This window comes from Amblyomma maculatum, chromosome 6 (assembly GCF_055883805.1).
Source record: "Amblyomma maculatum isolate TAMU_Amacu chromosome 6, ASM5588380v1, whole genome shotgun sequence".
Classification (NCBI taxonomy): Eukaryota; Metazoa; Arthropoda; class Arachnida; order Ixodida; family Ixodidae; genus Amblyomma; species Amblyomma maculatum.
The window spans coordinates 21,558,271-21,579,147 of NC_139349.1; the positions used below are offsets into that span (position 1 = coordinate 21,558,271).

Here is a 20,877-nt window from a genome sequence, read left to right on the forward strand (position 1 = left end):
TATCAATTTTTTTTGGTCACAAAAAAAGGTGTTTAAACAGAAAAAAAAAATGACACCTATTTATCACATGCTTACATGGGGCTTGCCTGAGGCTCTAAGTCATAGTGTGACAAGGTTTTCATTTGTATATTGTGGTGTACAGTTAACTAGTGTGCGTTGCGGCCGCCTTTCCCATGCTCCTGCTCGTTATTAAGTAAATATGCAAAATAATCAAGTACAATCAGACGCCCTTGCCCAATGTTGGCGAGTCCGCAAGTTTGATTCACACTAACCCGTAGGGGCATAGGAAGTATGGCCGCCGCGCAAGCTAATGAATGGTGTTGGCGGCTTTATTTCACCTACTTTCTGTTCTGCATTGACAAATTCGCTCTTTGTGTCCCATGCATTCTGCTTCATCCGCAAATCGGCAATTAAAACTGTTAACCAACAACTTTTCCTCCGCACAATCTTCATCATCGAACAATACCAGGCGTTCCCACAAATGTATGCGTCTGCAAACCATTTCCGCCCCACCGCTCAGTGATTCAGCTACGCCACGCATATCCAGAGGACGAAGGCGAAAAATGTGAAAAGCAAGGCACTTGGTTCGGGCACGTAGGAGCTCGAGTGCTGCCCCGATATCACGTTGCTCACTGGAAGCGTCTTCCGCAAGCCATCCCTGCTGATTGCCTTGGCAGGCTCCGATGCAGCTGTGGGCACTTCGTGTTTCTCAGGTACCGGCTCCTCGGTCGACGGCCCTTCACTCCTGAGCAGTAATGGTATTCTGTGTCAGAATCACAAGTGCGCCACAAAATTCCGCCCAAGCGGATTTTCCTAAGAGAAGTGGTTATGAACGCAGTACTTTAGCCTGTCATGACATTTCACTATACAATCATTATATCCGCACATCTACCCTCGGGAGACTCGTAGTTCCTTGCCTTTAACCTTCCTTTCTCGACTTTTTTTAGCATCTCTACCGTTTGCCTTTGGTTGACGATGACAAACTTGACTTCTGGATGCGATGAAAAGACAAACTTTAGACGAAATGTTGTTCTGTACATCGAGAGACTGAACTAATCATTTCAATGCTTCCATAAAAGGATTTTACAATATTCCACAGTTATGAGGTAATAAGGGCGTCTAAGAAAACTTGACTTGTATTGAAATATATTGACACCAGTAACATCCTGAAAAATGATGGGATTTGTTGTATTGGTGCATTCGAGAATATCCACTAACCTACGTTTTGTTTCCATATTGCTTTTTTAAACCTGCGAAGGATGTCCCGCATTGCTAGATACAAGCTGCGCTATTTTCGTTTCTTATCTAGCTTCAGATGTCAACTGTATCGTGAAGAATAGGTCTTCTACAGGCCTGTATTAACCTTATTGATCTGCAATGGCATGTTGCTTTGTGCGCTCTACAGCGCAGTGAACACGGCTGCATCGCGGTTTTATGAATTATGTTGCAATCCTCGTTCGATCTTGTTTCCTTGTGTAGGGAAGTTGGCTCTAGCCACTTTCAAAGAGAACCTTTTGCTAATATGTCCATGCGTTAAAGGACGCATCCAGGGTTAAACGATCTTTATAAGTCAAGGCTAAAGAATCGAACCATACCGGACGTAAAGCAGTAGCGCTAATATTTTCTTCCCAACCCGTAGCAAGCGCTTTTTGCTTAAAAGGGGAAAGAAACAACCCGATATGTTGCCCCTAAGATACAAGCCATGCTGTACTTGCATTGCCTGTGCTTTCAAGGTATGCACCCAATGTACGGAGGAAATTTTACAGCTCGACGCTTGAACAGATTGCTGCCGGCTTCCTCAAACTGGCAGGTCGCGGGTGAGAGGCTATCACATAATTTTGTGAGCACATAAAGCTTGGTGCAGTGCAGCTGCCACTCGTCACGACCATTATTCAATGGTTGCCAACAGAGCCTTCCGCATTTCTCGCACGCGGGCATTAAATAACCGCTGTTTGTACTGAATTGAATTTTTGTTTCCTGATAATAAATGCACTAGTTGTCATTCTACATTTTCCACGACTTTATCTGACAAAACTGAACGCCAGAACTTGGGCATAAAACCATCGAAGACTCTGGAAACGATTGCTCGTAAACGGGCCCACCAGCCTGATCCTCGAAATGTGATCGACCAGATATGCACGTGAAGAAAGCTTTCAGTTCACTAATACGCCTTGAAGGGGGTACTAAGTTAAGAAAATATCCCTTTTCGACAAGTCTTCAACTAAGCATACCAATTATGATTGATAACATCGCTCGGCCCAACTACGTAGGCTCAGAATAGTTAACGTCACTACTATGTCAAATAAATACTCCGGAATGACTTTCACAGGATTTATTTCCTGTTCCTGTCAATGCGCCCGAGTTCTTACACTGTCTTTTTTTTTTTGCATGTATGTGTATGCGATAATATGGGGAGTTCCCTTTTCAGTGTCACGAAATCTCGACGCACTTGCTAGTGGAAGGGATTTGAAATAAAACTTAGAAATGACACTGCCATAGTACCTTGAAAATGAAAAGTGTTTCAACTTGCTTCCGAAATTAAACTAAGTTAACCCAAAATGGTTTCGGAGAATGAAGCTGCGCCTTCCTTCATTCCCCGGAAATTTCGTAATGACAAACTCATGTCCATCTATCCCTGCAGCTGCCGAATCAGTATCTTATACAAAACGCCAAAATGATGCTTGGCTGCTGGTCTGTTGCCCTTTACATGATGTGAAAAAACATTAAAGGTAAAAGAACACGACTCCGCATGCTCACGTAATAATATCCTTGTTAGTAGAGTCCACATACGCATAAATAGCACTGCAGCGCTGCTTTATAAGAACATAACGTGTTGCTTGCACGCTCTTAACGTTTTTCTTACTGACTAAATGCTGCACTCTTGCCACTCTGCACCCGACGTAGTAGATGAAACTTACTGCTTGAGAAGAAAAGGCCTCCAATATTCACAGCGTTCTCTTTTGGGACCCAAACCTCTCGTGTAATTGTTAGGCTGGAGGTAAATGAATTCTGGCTTCTCCGCAGTGTACTTGGGCCATTCAGCATCCGACAGCGGAATCTTTGGCTTCCTGAAAAAAAAAAAAAAATGAAACCTTCATGGGTGATGCATACATTCACCCTCCTTCGTTGTAAAGACAAGAGCACAATGTGAGCTCTCAGAAAGAAAAGAACATCATTGAGCAACGGGAAGAGCCCAAATAATTCAATTGCTCGAAATGTGGTTGTCATGGCTTTCTTTTTCTTTTTCGGTCTCACATATTGGGGTTTTGTGAGATAAAGTGTACTTTCGGTGAGTGTTACTCTTCTAAATCATGCGGAAATAGATTAGTGAGACGGCAAAAATATATGTTACAAAAACAAAAAAACAAATTCACACAATATGCTATGGTCGCGGTTTTGTGGACGCATTGACCAGATTGTTTGCTGACTCTGATTTACCTCGAACATCCACTCACGTGTGTGCTACTCTTTGTGTCTCCTCGGTGACTTTACTCCGCTGTCAATAGTACAAACGCAAGGTCACAACCACGAAGACGTATACGTCTCTAGAATCAGTATTCCTTAAAAGGAGAACATATTTCCTCCTGTATTTGCATTGTACAAACGTCAACAATAGATCCCGTACCCACGCGCCGCCGCTATGCTTTACATACCCGTCACGAATGAACGCAGACCATATCTCTAAGAGCTCCGCCATGAACAGTTGATCCTCCAGCGAGGCCTTTTTGTTTATCTCGTCGCTGTATCTGCCGTTGGGCGAAACGAACCTAGGCTCATTTTTGAACCACACAAGCGACCCCATGGTAAGAGGCAGCTCGGAGCCGTGAGCGATGCCGACCCAGTCGGGCCAAAAGCTGTAGGATGGCTTGTAAGAAAACAGGTACCGGTACGTCTGTGTGCCTTGCTCAGCCGCCTTCTCGGCGAAAAGGTTCGTGGCGCAATCAAAGGCGGCGTCACCTATTAGCTTCGACAAGATGTTGATGATGGTCTCGTTGTCGTGAGAAACACCGTAATCTCCGAAGTAGGCTCGCACGATTCTCTTTCCTGTGTTCGTGGGGATGTCGAATGCAAACTTGAGCCCCACTGTTACCGCCAGTCTGTAGTCAAGGTCGAAGAACTCCATGATATAGGGAACCGCCGCCCTAAGCGCGTACACCATGAATGTCCCTTCGTCCCTCACAGTTCCGAGGAAGATCTCCTTAACGTGTATATCCATATTCTTCTCATCAAAAGGGTGGAAAGGGAGCATGTCATCGCCATAGACAGGCAGGAACATCTGGCGCCTGATGCTTGTCGCCGCCATTCTCGTCCTGAACGAGACGTAATCGAGCCGTTTCAAACAGCGCACGACGTTGCCGATCTGCGCGTCGAGGTTTCGGTCCATGTCATAGCAACCTAGGGTGACCGCGACGTTCACAAACTTGGTAATTCCGCTGTAGGAAAGCGCAACAATCATCGTGAGTGGAGTGCCGCTTTGGAGGATCAATTTCGTGAATAATCCACGGCTCTGCGGTGACAAAGCATGAAGACCAGCGGCAATGGCACCAGCGCTGTGCCCGCTGAGAGTCACATCACGCTCACTGCCACCAAAGTGACGAATGTTGCGGTTCACCCATTTCAGAGCCATTAGCTGGTCCCAGAGACCCATGTTTCCAGGAAGGGCAGGGCGCTCTGCCGAGAGGAATCCGTAGAAGTATACGCGGTAATTAAGGGTCACAAAGATGACGTTAGTGCGGGCGACAAAGTCCCGCCCATCATATATTCGCAAACCGGAATCCCCGAATTGGAAGCCACCTCCGTAAAGAAACACAAGGACTGGAAGCCCAGCGGCGTCGCAGGCAGATTCGTTGGGGCAGGCGCTGGATGGCCGCCACACGTTGAGGTAGAGGCAGTCTTCGGAGGACGACGAGTAGTTGAGTCGCGCATCATCATTGTAGCCCTGGTCGGGTTGGAAGCAGGGAGTCGGCGTTTCAGTAACTACCAGAGTCCCATTCCACGGCTTTGCTGGCCTCGGTCTCGACAGGCGGAGGTTGCCCACGGGTGGCTCGGCGTACGGTATCCCAAGAAAAGCATCAACATCTCCGTAATCTGTTCGGAGTCGCTTTCCTTGCATAAGACCCGCGTCAATTCGAACGAGTGTAGAGGTGCTGATGGAACTCACGAGGAAAGTTGCAAGGACGTAGACACCAACACAAGCTCTAAAAAAGCCGCCAGAGACGGGAAACACAGACATGCTCATTCCATGCGATTCCGGTGCTGTCGTCGAAACGGTTGCTCTTAGCTGTCTTCTCTCAAGTTCTTTTGTCCGAACATAGTCTTTCCATTGTGCAGCTGAGTGGAACACCAGATCATCGATAAATCAGTCGTTGCGACCTTTCCACGCGTCCTACGCTCACTTCCGCAGCGGATGACGTAACGAAAAACAAGGCAAGCATGTCCAAATCCATTAATTACTTATGCGTGACGAGCGCGCTTCGTGACTGATGTACGTCGGTAGTGAGAGGAAATCGCTTTCATTTTCTGAATACGATCAACGACAGACCATGCCATGTACAAACAAACGCATAAAGTTGGTCAGCTGAGCGCCGATGAGGTACCATGGTAATATTGAGTTGATTACCACTGAACTTTCTATCTGGCCATTTGTACCAAATGCTACAAAATAAAGCAGTACACAAACACACTTCAAACAGTACATAAGCGGTCACCGTGCGAGCACTAGAAATATATGATATGATGAATAAGAGAGCAGAATGTGAAATCGTGTTGAGCCTGTCCATATAATTCATGAATATTAAAAGTAAACAATTATACTGGAATCTACAGCTTATTTTCAAAGCATGGTCGAGTTTACTCCACATTATCTCAATAGAGAAATTGCGTCAGCTTTGAAAACTTGACTGGATACCATTACAGTCTACATGATCCTAACATTTTATATGAGCTAACATTTAGTTTAATTTTTACGTTCATAGCGTTGCGCCCCTTCAATTTTCCCGTTCGACCGCACAAATGAACGACAGCGTCAAATTTTGTATGCGAACAAACAGTGTAGGAGGTCTTACGAGTAATTTATTATTTTATGCAACTAGGAAAACACGCTGCTCGAATGCTCTTTCTCTACCGGTAGGCGGAGAATGACTTTTCACTGACTGAGCCGTACATCGAAGAGGCTTTCATTAGACACATGAGTAGCTCTATTAATGCTGTATGCTTGCTAACACAACCGATAAACATAGTTTAAAAAGTATGCATTCGCCCTGTTGCTTCCTCCTTGCTCCAGGCTCCGACTTCAAGTCAGCGTTCCGCACCTAGCCTATCCCCGTCTTTAGTTTAATTCCTACAATCCCTACAAATGTCGCCGTCAGTATAGGGCCTCCACGGTAGTTTTTCTCATTAAAAATTACACAATCGCATGGAAACCTTAGCTTTTTCATGCGGAGAAGCGTTAGGCTAACCGAAAGTAAATAATAGTTTATTAGGAAACTGCACGTGTTAGCATGGGTATACCGTGTTTGCTAAATGTAACTAGGAAGCGGTGCTTGCTTCCCCGCCCTGTAGTGTAGCCATTAGGACAGGCGTAAAGAGAAAAAAAGCGCTCTTACGTTATGCAGATTAGCATCCTAATAAGTGCTATGAGTGCTCCGCTGAATCACTAATGAAAATAACCCCGTTTCTTGATTACTTTCGACAAAGACGGTACTTTATACAAAGTAAAAATGAGTCGCTGCTTTTATCACTCCTGTAATTAATTACTCAATAGTTGCAAACTAAACTGGATCAAAAACCCCCATTTGCCTTCGGGGTCCAGTGACCAATGCGCCGTTCGTGCAGGAGCTGTCGACCACAATAACGTCTTCAGACCGCACGTGGCGCATAGAACAGTTTTGGTACGCAGTGGCTTCTCGAAAATTCTCCATTAGTGCGAAGTCAACGCGGTTCGTTGTCGCAAAACAATGATTGTACTCTCAATTACTTACCGTAACAAAACCTTAAAAGTAATGTGGGCCCATTAACCACACTTCTAAAATGATTGCATTGTTCCACATAAGACGACAATATAAATCAATTTCAATTATGGTTCTATACATGATCATGGACTTCTTTATGTTAATATTCGTGCGTATTCTGCAGCATATGCATTTAGTGCGTAGGTATGTAAAGCGTAGATCAAGTCCTGGGCAAAATGATGCTTAGCACGACTCGGTGATAAAACGTCTCACCTCCTAAGTAACGAATTCTAGGAAGAAACCTTATGCATCAGTTAGCACATATCGCTGGTGCTCTGGTGTTCGAAACCTAGTAACAATCATATCATTTGTAAGAAACGCGGGAGAAACTTTCAAGCTCCAGAAGCGTGCTCCGTAACATTTGTTCGCACCAGTAACTGTAACTATGAGCAGAAAATGAAGAATTGTTAGACGCTTAGACTAACGAAAAAGCTGCCACGAAATTTATTCCTTTATTTTACACTGAAAATCTCTAACGTAGGTCAAAAGAGATTACACCAGCGTATGCCATCTAATGGTGGGCGACTCTGTGAGCTTCCCACATAAGATGAGCCGGTCGTATTCTCTGTGATATTTAAAGGCACGAAAAATTGCATGTTGTTGGACTAACACCGCTTGAAGTGCGCACTTCACTTGTAACCTTCACATGAGCAAAGATGGAGCGTAATGTTTTAGCCAGCAGCACCTGTCGAATAAACAGAGTAAATGTGTCCGCTAATTTCCTTTTGAGTGGACTGATTTTTCACAAAAGCGAATACAGCATAATTACAGGGGTTGGGTACGGGACTAGACGTCAGCACACAAAGTTATACTGAACTGTGAAAGTAGTAGAGTCGTAGATATGAAATTTGTACATTCCTTTCTATCACTGTCCAGTGCATTTGCTGTATACCTGCTAACACTAAGAATCTATTGAGGGGGGAAGGGGGAAAGATAGCGTAGTGACTCTAACATTACAGAAGTTTTGATGCTTGTATATTAAGTTTTCACAAAAAATAAGAGACTAAAGGGAGAAAAGGAGGAACTTGCGAAGCATAAAATTTTATGAAGTGAGCCTTTCTTTAGAGGCTCCTGAAGCGTAGTAGGAGAGGAACCTAGAAGGCGTACACTACAAGCTAAAATGTTAATGGTCTTCTCAAGCCTCGCTTTCTTTTTCTTTTCTCTTTGAAAATTGAGCAATGTTTCGCCGACTGCAATGAGCTAGAAATGCTGTTCTTTTTTCGTCGTTTATCATACCCTGTTCTGAAGTACGCAGACAGCATTCCCTGAAGCTGGTCCTCCAGTAGGTGCTCTTCAGGAGTGATCCTTGCCGCGCCGATAGCGAGCCGTTGCTTCGCCTTCTCCGTCACCACATCCGTCAACTTGGATGGGTCAGCAACGAATGAAAGGGAGCCCAGCATGAAGGGGATGTCGTCGGCGTGTGTTGGGCCTCGAGGGTTGGGCCATGGCGACGTGGATGGCACGTGGGCGAAAATGTAAGCGTACGTATCGATCCCTTGTGCAGATGCCTTGTCTGCGTAATACAGTGTGGGACAGTTGAACACAACATCGCCAAACATGTCGTCCATGATCTCCAGCACTTCTTTCTTCTTGTGCTTCTCATCGTAGTCCCCGAAATAGGCATTCACAATCTGCCTGCCGGAAGAAATTGGGATCTCAAACATTACCGAAAGCACAACGGTTGTGACGAACCGGTAGTCTTCTTTGACGATGTTTTCTAGAATCGGCGCCGAGCGCCGGATGTTTCGGGCCAGGAAGTTGCCTTCGTTCACCGCATGTCCGATGAACAGGTCCTTGGTGTTCAAACTATTCCAGGTGTCCTCTGCGAGTGGGTCTCCCGGCATAAACTCGTCCCCGTGGGTGGGAGTGTAAAACTGGTGCAGAGGCTTTTCCGCGTTGACGGCATCAATAATCTTGCGCGCGTCGACTCGCTTCATGCAGGCTAGGATGTCCTTTACCTGTTCCATCCAGTCGCGCCTGTTGTCGAAGCAGCCGACGGCACCGGCCACTGCAGAAATTCTCGTTGCCTTTTTGTGGGACACGTTAAGTATTGCGAGGGCCGGAGTGCCGCTCTGCATGATGATCCGCTTGAACAGTCCCTTGCTATGCGGTGAAACAGCGTGCAGACCTACCGATGCGCCGCCAGCGCTCTGACCCCAGAGCGTCACTTGTTTCGCGTCACCGCCGAAGTAGCCGATGTTGTCACGCACCCACTTGAGGACGAGGTTCTGGTCCCAGAGTCCCATGTTCCCAGGCACCCGATCGTCGCCAAGGGAGAGGAAACCGAAGATGCTGACCCTGTAGTTGAATGTTACGAGAACGACGTCCGCCGTGGGCGCAAAGTTGCTGCCGTCGTACAGGAACAGCGCTGAGTCTCCCCACTGGAACCCGCCACCGTGCACAAAGACAACTACGGGCAACTTAGCGTTGCATTTGGGAGAAGATGCCACGCAATGCTTGGCCGGTCTCCAGACGTTGAGGTAAAGGCAGTCCTCGCTAGACGAGGAGTAGTTGAAAGGCAGCTTGTCAGCGAGAGGCAAATCCGTCTGGACACAGGGCAGCGGCTTCTTTGTAGCAGTGCGTGTACCTTTCCAGGGCTTCGCGGGCACCGATTTTTTGAAGCGCAGTTCTCCCAGGGGAGGCGTCGCATAAGGTATTCCCAAAAACGCGTCCACTTCGCGCTTGTTTACAGTCAGTCTTTCGCCCGAAACAAGACCGTACTCTGTGTAAGCCTGCGGAACTTCACCCGTCGAAGCCCATGCCAAAAAGCAGCTCAGTATGAGAATGTAACAAGCCACCATGTCTGCAGCAAAATCTCGTGCCACCTTCCTGGATGGCGCGTTCCTATAAAATGCTGTTTGCCAGTGGTATCCACCCATTTGAAGTGATGCCGTCCCTAAGAGGCACTGAACCCTCAGAGAAAGAGAGTCCTTCCTTTCCCCCTCTTTTTTCACCTTGCCTGAGTGCCCCACTCCGCGTTTGTGGTTTTGTTGAAAGAAGAAAAGCGAGCCAACGAAACAGGGTCAGAACCTTGAACGCCGATCTCCTATCACCGCCCCACTGTTACCGCGTCGGGTCCCCGACGAAGGCTTCCGCGCGGTGCCGTATTACGCGCGGAAGTTCCAATTAGGAGACGAGGAGGTAGCGAAACCGGTCCGCGCACCTCCTCCCATGGTGTAACAGCATCGCGGTGTTGGCGAGACAGAAGATCAACCTTCTGCTCTTGACGATGCCTATCGAATGCCGTGCCTACTGCAGCATTGCTTCGGGGCCAACTACCCACAGGCGGTAGAAACACGAAGTGACATTTGCCTTTTTTTTTTTTTTTTTACTCAAGCTTTCTGCAAAATTTGTCCTCTGTCTTCCAGGGCCAAGATATTTCTTTAAAAAACCTTTGCACATAGTGTATTCACACTATTGAACTATTATCGCAGTCTAATCTATTTTAGGTTGACGCCGGGGGCCACCATCAAGCATTGGTCACAGACTTCGCGAATACACCTTAAAGAGGTACATTACACATCCTTCGGCATAGCTCAGCAGGTAGAGCACGGTACGTGACACAGACAAGCCGTGTGTTCTCTTCCAATGACGGCCTATGCTCGTTCTAAATACGGTAGCCGTTAGCTAGAGTATCATGGAAGCGAAAGCTCTTGGGTGTTGGCTGTGTCGGCGTCTTTGCGAAGCTCAAGCTGCCAATCCGGTGCAGTTATTGTGCAGGTACAATTCTCACTCCCTACCTGCCATGATTGCATGGTAAGCAGAGGGAATTCTACCTCTTCACTTGTACGGAAAAGGAGAGATGGGTCAGGCTAAGGAATGACATAACAAAAATGAAAATAGCGAAAATCACTTGCAACAGTGGATGAAACGTGATGTCAAGAACGGAAAGGAGATAACAGTATAATCATAAATGTAACAAAGTCTTAATCGCTATGGGCCCAGAATTAGGTAGGTTTGTGATTGAAAAGCGACACAGAGAAGATTAGGATAGAATCAGAATTAGAGTACGATGACAAATTAAGAAAGAACGCTTCCGCTTTGCCTCCGCATCAATGTAATTGAGCGCCGATGCATGTATTTCTTATACTTTATATTCAGCTATTGGTCAAATATTTAGGGAATTCCCCAAGGTGAAGTATATTTGTAATAAGGAAATAATTACTCATTCACATCCACCCAAGCGCAGCCGTATGACTGCAAAGCAAAGCAGAAACTTCGCAGTGTAAAAAAATTCGTCCTGGTCCGGCAAACTTGGCCCACCAAAACATTGGCGATACTGATAAGCTCTAATTAATTAACTCTAAAACTCCAAGTACTTAGGAAAAAATTTCTTTATGTATCTCTTGTTTGAATGAATGTTGTCTTCATAAGTAGGATGGACGGTTGGGCGAGTTGGTACAATTGCATAGTGGGTGGAACAGCGCGAAATGACGAAACACACAAGAAGAGACGCACAACAGCGCTCGTCTGTTGTACGTCTCTTCTTGTGTGTTTCGTCTTTTCGCGCTGTTCCACCCACTATGCAATTGTCCTTCATAAGAAATTATTTTCCAAAAATGTTATAACAACGTATCTGCTTGATTTCTGTACTCCAGAAAAACGCATGCAGAAGTTTGCCTAATAAGCCGAGGTTTATGAGAACAGTGTGCGGCAAAACGCTACAAGAAGTAATCTCCTATTTCGATTTCATATATGTCTCGCGTTAATTTTTTATTTAAACTTACTATCATACACCCATGTTTGCTATGACGCCGTTATGTTGAAAGACTTGCTGAAAATTTTCTGCAGGAAACGGGGAAATCCTGCACATAAAAATCAGATGAGTTAGTAATTAATCAAACTAAATCATTTAGTGTTTCATCAGCTAGCTAGCAAAAATCCTGAACAGGACTAGTGCAACGTTGTAAGCTTCCTTGTATCATCATCATCATCATCAGCAGCAGCAGCAGCCTGATTATACCCACTGCAGGGCGAAGGCCTCTCCCATATCTCTCCACTTAACCCGGTTCTGTGCTAGCTGCATCCACTTGACCCCTGCGAACTTCTTAATCTCATCCGCCCATCTAACTTTCTGCCGCCCCCTGCTACGCTTTCCTTCCCTTGGAATCCAGTTTGTTACCCTCAGCGACCATCGGTTATCCTCTCTTCGCACTACATGTCCTGCCCATGTCCATTTCTTCTTCTTAATTTCCACTAGAATGTCGTTAACTTGAGTTATTTCTCTGACCCACTCTGCACGCTTTCTATCTCTTAATGTTACCCCTACCATTTTTCGTTCCATAGCCCTCTGGGTTGTCCTCAACTTAAGTAGAACTCTCTTGGTTAGCCTCCACGTTTCAGCCCCATAGGTGAGTACAGGCAAGATGCAACTGTTGTATACTTTCCTCTTGAGCGATACCGGTAAGCTGCTAGTCATAATCTGCGAGTGCTTGCCAAATGCGCTCCATCCCAATCTTATTCTTCTTGTTATTTCCTTTTCATGATCCGGATCTGCGGTTACTACCTGTCCTAAGTAGATATATTCGCCTACTACTTCCAGTATTTCGCTTCCTTGTATGCTTCGTGTAAAAGATTTTATTTTTATCTTTAAGTATTTTCTACGCTTTAGCTAAATAAGGTAAATAATTTTATGCAGCAATTTAACGTCACGACACATCTACCATTCACTATTTCTCAACAAATCGATGCTTGGAAGGATTACGTACAGTTAGGTCGCGAGAACATACGACTCATTCTTGACTCCAGCATTACGGAACAGCGCAACAGGACCAAGACGAGAACAAGAAGTGGCACATTGACATAATGCTTCAAAATACTGAAGAAAGGTTATATTGGGTGGAAGAACACAAGCTAGCATAAAACAACCGTTCTTCTTCATTCTTTACAATGCGGCATGGCAATGATGACTAAATATATGCAACACCTTTAAACTGCCTCAGCCATAACCTATAACGCTACTGCAGATGTAGGAATCACTTTCGGTATCTTAGTTAATATCCTTTACTGATATATAAACCTTTCACTAGTCAAGGACATATTGCAACCTTGCTCCTTAGGAGGCTGCCGCTACTCAAGGAAAATAGGTTGAGCTATCGCATCATAGCCTGCAGATGTTTTTGATCAAATGGACAGGACGTTTCATTTTTTTTTTTTTCTACTCGTTTGTTTACACTTATAGGCATCGAGGCAGCGAAAACCTCCGCGCGAATGCCGAAAAGTCGTAGCGCACAAAGGTCGCCCAGTCAAGCCTTTCAGCTACATAGTGTAATCAGGTGACAATGCGAGGTCATGCAAGGTTGATGTAATATCGGACCGGAGAGGCGGGCGCAACTCCAGCTCCAACTGCTTGCATGGCTTCTCGTCCGTTTAAGGCCTTAGCTTGCAAAAGAATAGGAAAAAAAAAAAAAAGTCGCGAAAAAGGAAGGACAATCGCTTCGCGGCAACTTTTACCAGAGCTCTTCTTGGGGGAGTACCTTATTATAGCTTAATTAAGGAAGTTTCTTTAAGCACGAGTGTTTCACTGACAGCACGATGTATTTCGGAAAAAAAAAATAATAAGTCTCAACAAAAACGACAATCATTTTTTTTTCACGTTGACCTAAAGTAATAGGCCCCATTTCTCTCCACGTCAGCCTGTAAACTATGTAATAACGGGCGAAATATTTCTACGTTCTTTTGTACTGAATATAGGTGTAATCCAAAGTTACTTTACACATGACGAGCGCTGATTGCCCATAGCGGCATCATCTGAAAATGCGAAAGTGTACGTCAGAGCCAGTGACCAAGGCTTTGAAATCTTTACTATCTTGATCGCAAATCTGCATGCCTTCCCTCCTCTTCCCTTCGCCTTCATGCCAGCTTCTGTTGGAGGACAGAAGTGATATAATCTTTTTGCATCTGGTCCAAGTCCTCACTCGACGCGTTCTTGACCTGAATACTCATTGCTGCTGCGATAAGAAACAAAGCTGTCACGTTAGAACCTCGCTATGCGTCTTTGCAGCGGTCTCCGCTTTATTCGTAAAGAAAGCTCAGCACTCCAGTTGTTCCTTTCATTCTTCTTATCTGGTACTTGAGTAGTAGTGCATCCATAAACATAATATACAGCTATTTGAAATTACCGTTCGTAAGCCTCCGGCTTAAATTCCAGTTACATCTTTTATTTGTGTTGGACAGCAAACATGCTTGCATAAAAAATGCCCCGGATTAGTCTGTCATTCAAGATGCCACAATGACATGGCCCACAAGCCTAAATACTTCATCACAAAGGTTGGAGCGGTATGTGGGTGCGTTTATATCCGGCATTCATTACACGTGCCAAATTAGAGTCGCTCGCGGAAATATCGACGTTTGGTGGTTTCCTGTATGTGTGTATCGTAGTCTTTCTTCTGTTCTGTCAATTTAATTTGAGTTTTCGTTTAGACTAAAAATATTTCTTCCACGTCAGTCACCACTGTATGCACATTTACTGCACATAGTAGCTTCGCAGTGTTTGTCGCAGCCATTATTATAGCAGCCCATCAAAGAACTGGAAACAACAGGTTTAAGCCCTTCAAATCTCTAATATAATATTGTTAAAAGCATCTCGTCACTTTATTACATGATAGTGCTGATTCAAGGCTGCCTTGATCCGGAATATTAGATTTGCTTTTGAATTCGTTCTGTAGTGTTTGAGGCTCGTTCCAAAGTGATATCGGCTATGAGATACACCTTAAAATAAGGCTCCGGAAATGGCGACCACTTGAAGTTCATTAATATGCGCTGACTTCGCATCGTACAGCGGTGTTATAAATTTCGCCACCATTGAAATGCTGGTGCCGAGGCGGGAGGATCGTACCTGCATCCTTCGGATAAGCACTCGGTCACCCTGCCCACTGGGGTACTGAGGTGGGGTCCAAGCACTGGGGCAGGAGCCGTTTCCAATAGGGGTATAGTGTCGAATATTCATTTGCACTTGTCTGTCTGACTACGTTTCTGTGAATCATGCATATAGCGCCTAATCGTAATGATGAGTTCACTACAAATGATGCCTCTGTCATCTTATCGTGATAAAACAAGTCGTACGAAAAGCGCATTATACATCTTCGCTTAAAGTTACCGCACTAGTCGGTTATTATTTTCTGGAGGCTATCACTTCTGATAGTTCGGCAACCATGGTTTAGCGGTACTTCTTTGAACTCATCTGTAAAATTGTTGTTTCGGCAAACATCCCGAACTACGTGTGCATCAAAAACTCCATGAATATCTAAATAAAAACGAATACCATTCCCTGCCTATATCGTTGCACCGCGTCTAGGCTGCTCTTGTAAGCCCTTCCTTCTTCATCCAAACTCGCCTTCTCCGCAGTAGTTCGTCATTTCTATTTCGCTTGCCTTGTGATGCGTCACGAATATTTGCAAGGTCTTTCCGCAAACAGAGTTTTCAACGTATATGGCACAGTTTACTGCTAGTTTGCTAGACGTAATAACGTTTAGAAGTAGACATACGCAGATCTTCATATTTCGCGATTAAACTTGTATTCATGAACGAGGCTTGTGGACACGTTTGCTAGGAAGGTTGAGGAGTGTTATTTTTTTATTTGTTTTGGGCGCTATAAATCCGTTTGTTGTTCAATAGAAACTTAATCAATTAAAAGCGAGGTCCCATTCACCTATATGCAGAGTGCATCATGAGGAAGGCCGGTCTGGACGAGTCTTCATATGGAGTGAAGATTGCTGGAAAACGTATCAACAACCTTAGATATGCGGATGATACCACTTTAATGGCAGAAAGTGAAGTGGAACTCAAGAGACTTCTGATGCGCGTACAAGAAGAGAGTGAGAAGTTTGGGCTTAAACTGAACATCAAAAAGACAAAGATCATGGCGTCTTGCCCTATCAAGTCCTGGAGCATCAATGGACAAGAAGTGGAAGCTGTGACAGATTTTCTCTTCTTGGGCTCCAAGATTACCTCGGAAGGAGACTGCAGTCATGAAATTAGGAAACGCCTGCTTCTGGGAAAGAGAGCAATGGTTAGCCTTGACCGCCTAGTAAAGAGCAGAGACATTAGTCTGCCAACCAAGATCCGTATAACTCGTGCTATGGTCTTTACAGTTGTGATGTATGGATGCGAGAGTTGGACTGTGAAAAAGGCTGACCGCCGAAGAATTGACGCGTTTGAATTGTGGTGCTGGCGAAGACTCTTGAGAGTTCCTTGGACTGCCAGAAGATCAAATCAGTCGATATTGTCGACCATAAACCCTGACTGCTCATTGGAGGGTCAAATTCTAAAGTTAAAACTCAGCTACTTTGGTCATCTGATGAGAAGAGAGGAGTCGCTGGAGAAAGATTTGATGTTGGGAAAGGTTGACGGTCGCCGGAGAAGGGGTAGGCAGCGAACGCGATGGTTAGATGGAATCCTCGAGGCACTGCAGATGAAGTTATGTGATGTTAGGAAGATAGTGAGAGACCGGAAAGCGTGGCGTGAAATGGTCCATAGGGTCACGAAGAGTCGGACACGACTGAACGACTGAACTGAACTGAACCCATTCAAATGAAAATTCCAAGGCAGGACATCCACGTGTCCTGATTGTGTGAGTGCAGGCAGTCTATAGGAGAGATAAAACTGAGATAAAAAGTGAGCTGCAGGAGCGCCATCATGTTTATCGGAAACGCTGTTGCTGTTTCCCGTCACCGATGCTAAGACACTGTTTATTAAAGGGAGAAACAAAAACAACTTCATTGATGGCTATGCAGCGGTAGATTTGCAAGCAAATAGAAAACGCTGCGGTTGTTCGTATTAGTGTGCTACTGATAGTTTCCGATGAGGAAACAGTCAATTTTCTCATGTTGCAAATTACCAGAGGTACTGAAGGAACTGTGAAGGACATAAAATGTAAAACGGCACAGTTGCTTCAGATTAGGATATTTACTGCTCGAGAAAAATGGTTGCTTCATTTCTGACACTGAACGCAAATTTATAAGGTTTGAGAAGAAATTCCGAAAGCACTACATACGGACTACGCCATTTAATTTATAGTTGACATTCGTTGTTACGGGATAGCAGGGATTAGGCAATCTAATAACAATTCCCAACGCAAAATTATCTTTTTTTAGTGCCACCGCTTCTTTTCGCGTATAACTAGAAAAGTATAATAAAACACAACTTCCTGAAAGTTTGTAGCCGGGCTCATCGCCATTTAGAGAGCTTGATGTCAGTTGCGTTTATGAGAAAATAAGTAAGTGTTTACGACATACTTGAAAATTGGGGGTTACAGAGTTTTACATCCTGAAATAAGGCTCTCACTACCATTATTTTCAGCAACACTAATACTTTTCGCTTCCAAGCAAAAAGCTTATGTGAACCTTTCGCTTCTAGTAGCGACATTTACGCCTAGATGGCGCGGGCGTGGTGCCACCAAATGTGCTCTAAGTGCTTCTCTCGTTTCCTGCGCCAATCCGAGAAGATTGTTTCACGATTTTTTTTTCCTCGAGAAGCACGAAGCACGTTTTTGTTAAGTCAGCGAAAATGTACTAATGGTGCGTGGTCGTATAGCAATTTTCTATCATATAAAGAGAGCCTCTAAGGAATACCTACCGTAAAGATTTTTAAACCTTAGTAGCTTCGCGGAGTTCTTCGTTCGTATGAGTGACATCATTCGCGATGGAACATTATACAATCTGTCTCAAAATAATTTCACCACAACAAAGTCTACAGAACAAGCAGAGAACACAGAGGAATACAAATAACAAAACCGCGTTTTTAAGTATAAAGCCATTCGTCGCGTACGCAGCAGTGAAATTTGAATAATAACTAAAAATGCAAGTTCCTCACATATTCCGTTCCATCTGCGTACCGGTTGCCTAGTGTACTGATTTGTTGTTTGTTTGATCTTGTCAGGTCATGCTTACACGCTAGCGACACCCAAAAACGACGACTGTACGCAGAAGATCCCGCATCAAGGGAAATAAGACAACTGCTTCGTTTAATGAAGATGTTTTTTTCTTTTGAAGACAAGCTCAAGGTGCCTAATGTAAGTAGCTAAACAAACGTAAACAACAGAAATGAAATTTCGATACAAAAAGAAAAAAGTATTAGCTCCCAGAGGAGGCATAGAAGCGATGTTCATTACCATTGCTAAAGTATAGCATTTGCACCAAGTGAAATTACACTGCGCTGGCTCTTACCACTAAAAAGACAACTTCATTTTACCGCTGGTGTTTTATGTGGTTTCATGAGACACTGATGGCGCACCAGCAAAAAAAAAAAATAATAATAATGTTTGCAAAAGAAACAAGTTTACGTACTCTCAACGATAACCCCAATTCTGCTTGTTCGTTTTTAGTTCAGCATACGACGCGCAAAGTTGTGGCTGTAGGAATAAGGAAAAGAAAATACGCGGACCTGCTACTGGCTCTGCAGCTGAGCCACCTCCGCTGCCTACAATAATAATAATAATTGGATCATAGGAAGAGAAAGGCGCAGTATCTGTCACACTTGTTTCTGTGGACACCTCAACCGCGCCTTAAGAGAAGGGAGGAAGATGGGAGTTAAAGTAAAAAGAGAGAAAGGGGAGCTGGTAGTGGTGGGCTGCGGAGTAATTTCGACCACCTGGGGTTCTTTAACTTGCGCTGACATCGCACAGCACACGGACGCCTCTTCGTTTCGCCTCCATCGAAACGCATCCGCCGAGGTCGAGTTCGAACCAGGGTGCTCCGGGTTCGAACCGGACCTCGGTGGCTGCGCTGCCTCATGCGGACAGAAAAGGGAAAGTATAGAAGAAAAAGAAGAGGGAGATAAAGACGCGCGCAGCAACAGCCGTCGTCCACCACCGCTTTGGTGGGTGCAATGACGGCGCACAATAGGTAAAATTTCGGTGGCAGGCTAGCCCCCGCCGCAAGCGGCGGTGACCTACATGTCCCAGCCCCATCAGGACCAGGATCAGCCACCCTCCTCTTCCCGATACCGGCGGAGGCTAGCCTGCCACCGATTTTTATGTATTGTAGGCCGTCATTGCACCCGCCACTACTTCATTGGTGGACGACGGCTGTTGTTGCGGCGAGCGTCTTTCTCCCCCTCTTCTTTCTCTTTCTTCTCTATTTTCTCTTCTGTCCGCACGAGGCAGTGGAGGTGGCTCAGCTACAGAGCCAGTAGCAGGCCCGTGCATTCTCTTTTCCTTCTTCCTACAGCCACAACAACAAAACCTTGCTAAACCATGCAAAACCATGCTTAACAGAGCTTTCTCTCGTATATCTAGGTTCAAGCTAAGCTTACACCGCCATTTTTTTTTTTTTTTTGCCTATTTCCGCAAGGTAAGCAGCGAGATGAAAAAAGCGAGTACCAAAACCGTATCGAAGAGCGAAACGTAACGGAGAGCGCCGGACGGGGCTTGGCGTTTGTGGAGACAATTCACGCGCGGTCATGTATTCCATTGAACCTAAGTGGTGCTCCTATCTTACTCAGTGGTACGCAGCAAGGCCGCACCAGCTCGTTCTTGTTCCTTACCAGTTGGCTATATTAATACAATGTGGATGAAAGTATTGAATTAGTAACCGATTACTTCGGTCCGTTTCTTTTCAAGGGCTGTAATTGTGCACGGAAGTCAAATACATATTAGATAAAGCACTTTTACTATAGGTGAGACCATCGCGGTATACTGATAAGGAAATATTCTGTGCTGTTGATAACGACAGAAAACCGATCAGAATCTACCTTCGGACATGAAACGGGCACAGCTATGTACGAGCCACTGCTTGAGATCTGGCAAAAAGTCGAGGTTTAAAGGACCTGTCTGAGCCTTGCCGCATCATCCACTTTTAGAGGCCATGAATGAGCATTGTGAACGTCGCTACATATGTGAACTGCATCGAAGCACTGAGCCTTTCGCTCGAAAACGAAGCCTTGAACATTTGGTACCAGAATAAAGATGGCACTGCTTATGCCGTACATCAAATAACAACGCCCTATGTAATTAAGTGAAACTTGAGATTTCTCCACCCAGCACCTTTTTATTTTGCAATACCCGATGTTTCGGAGCTGGCTCGGCTCCTTCTTCAAGGGTGCATGACGCGTGGCTGCGTGCAGCTATAAATAAAGGAATGGTCGAGGAGGAGAAGAAGAGGGGAGGAGAAGGGGAAGGGGGTGAGATGGGTGTGAAAGAAACTAGAAGGAAGGAGAGGTGGGGTTGGGGGGGTTTAAGACAAGTCACGGTGCCGCAGGTGCAAAGGTGCCACTGGCGACTTTTATTTCTTTTCGTCGGTGAAGTGACCAGGAGGGAGCGACGACCTTGCAAGTAGACAGCAGGAAGGTTGCCTATTGTCCGGTTGATGTTATTTGCGGTCGACTCTATGTATCATGACTCGAGGAGGCGTCTTTTCCGGTAATTGGTCTCGGTCTCCAAGATGAAATTTTCTTCGAAATTTATTCTGTGGTCCGAATCTTCTGATTGTTGAGCTACCGGGTTGCGTTCTCTTGAAAAATTTCGTACATCGTTCCTGTGTTGCCAAATTCTTTCTTTTAGGATTTTTGTTTCGCCAGTGTAGCTAGCATCACAGTCGGCGCCGGGAATTTTGTAGACGATGCCTTGGGGTCTTTCTCTTGGCGGTCGATCTTTGGGGAAGGGTAGCACGCTACACAAAGCGTTTGAAGTCTTGTGCGCCACTCCAATTACTTCTTTTCCTATTATACGAGCGAAGGTTTCGCTGGCGCCTCGGACGTAGGGGATAGTGACGTACTTTTGAAATGCAGGTGCTTGCTGTTGGTTATTTTCTTCCCGGAGCCTGGCGTTGCGTTTTTGGAAGCGAATGGTTTTCTGAATAAAATTTTTTGGGTAGCTGTTCATGGTTAGTTCCTAAAATATCAAGCGTTTTTCGTTTGCTTTGTCGGGTTC

At 45.1% G+C, this 20,877-nt stretch overlaps 2 protein-coding genes across 5 annotated transcripts in view; one reads left to right on the plus strand and one right to left on the minus strand.

Moving 5' to 3' along the window:
- The window catches only part of LOC146185226 (acetylcholinesterase-like), a 332,565-nt gene that overhangs the window by 259,718 nt on the left and 51,970 nt on the right, over positions 1-20,877 (plus strand). The gene's annotated exons all lie outside the window — the stretch shown is intronic.
- LOC146185237 (uncharacterized) lies at positions 529-9,811 on the minus strand. Its single transcript, XM_084605805.1, has 4 exons — positions 8,247-9,811; positions 3,654-5,198; positions 2,919-3,068; positions 529-745 (listed from the first exon to the last, which is right to left on the minus strand). The coding sequence occupies exons 1-4, from the start codon at positions 9,809-9,811 to the stop codon at positions 529-531; spliced, it is 3,477 nt and encodes a 1,158-aa protein (XP_084461931.1).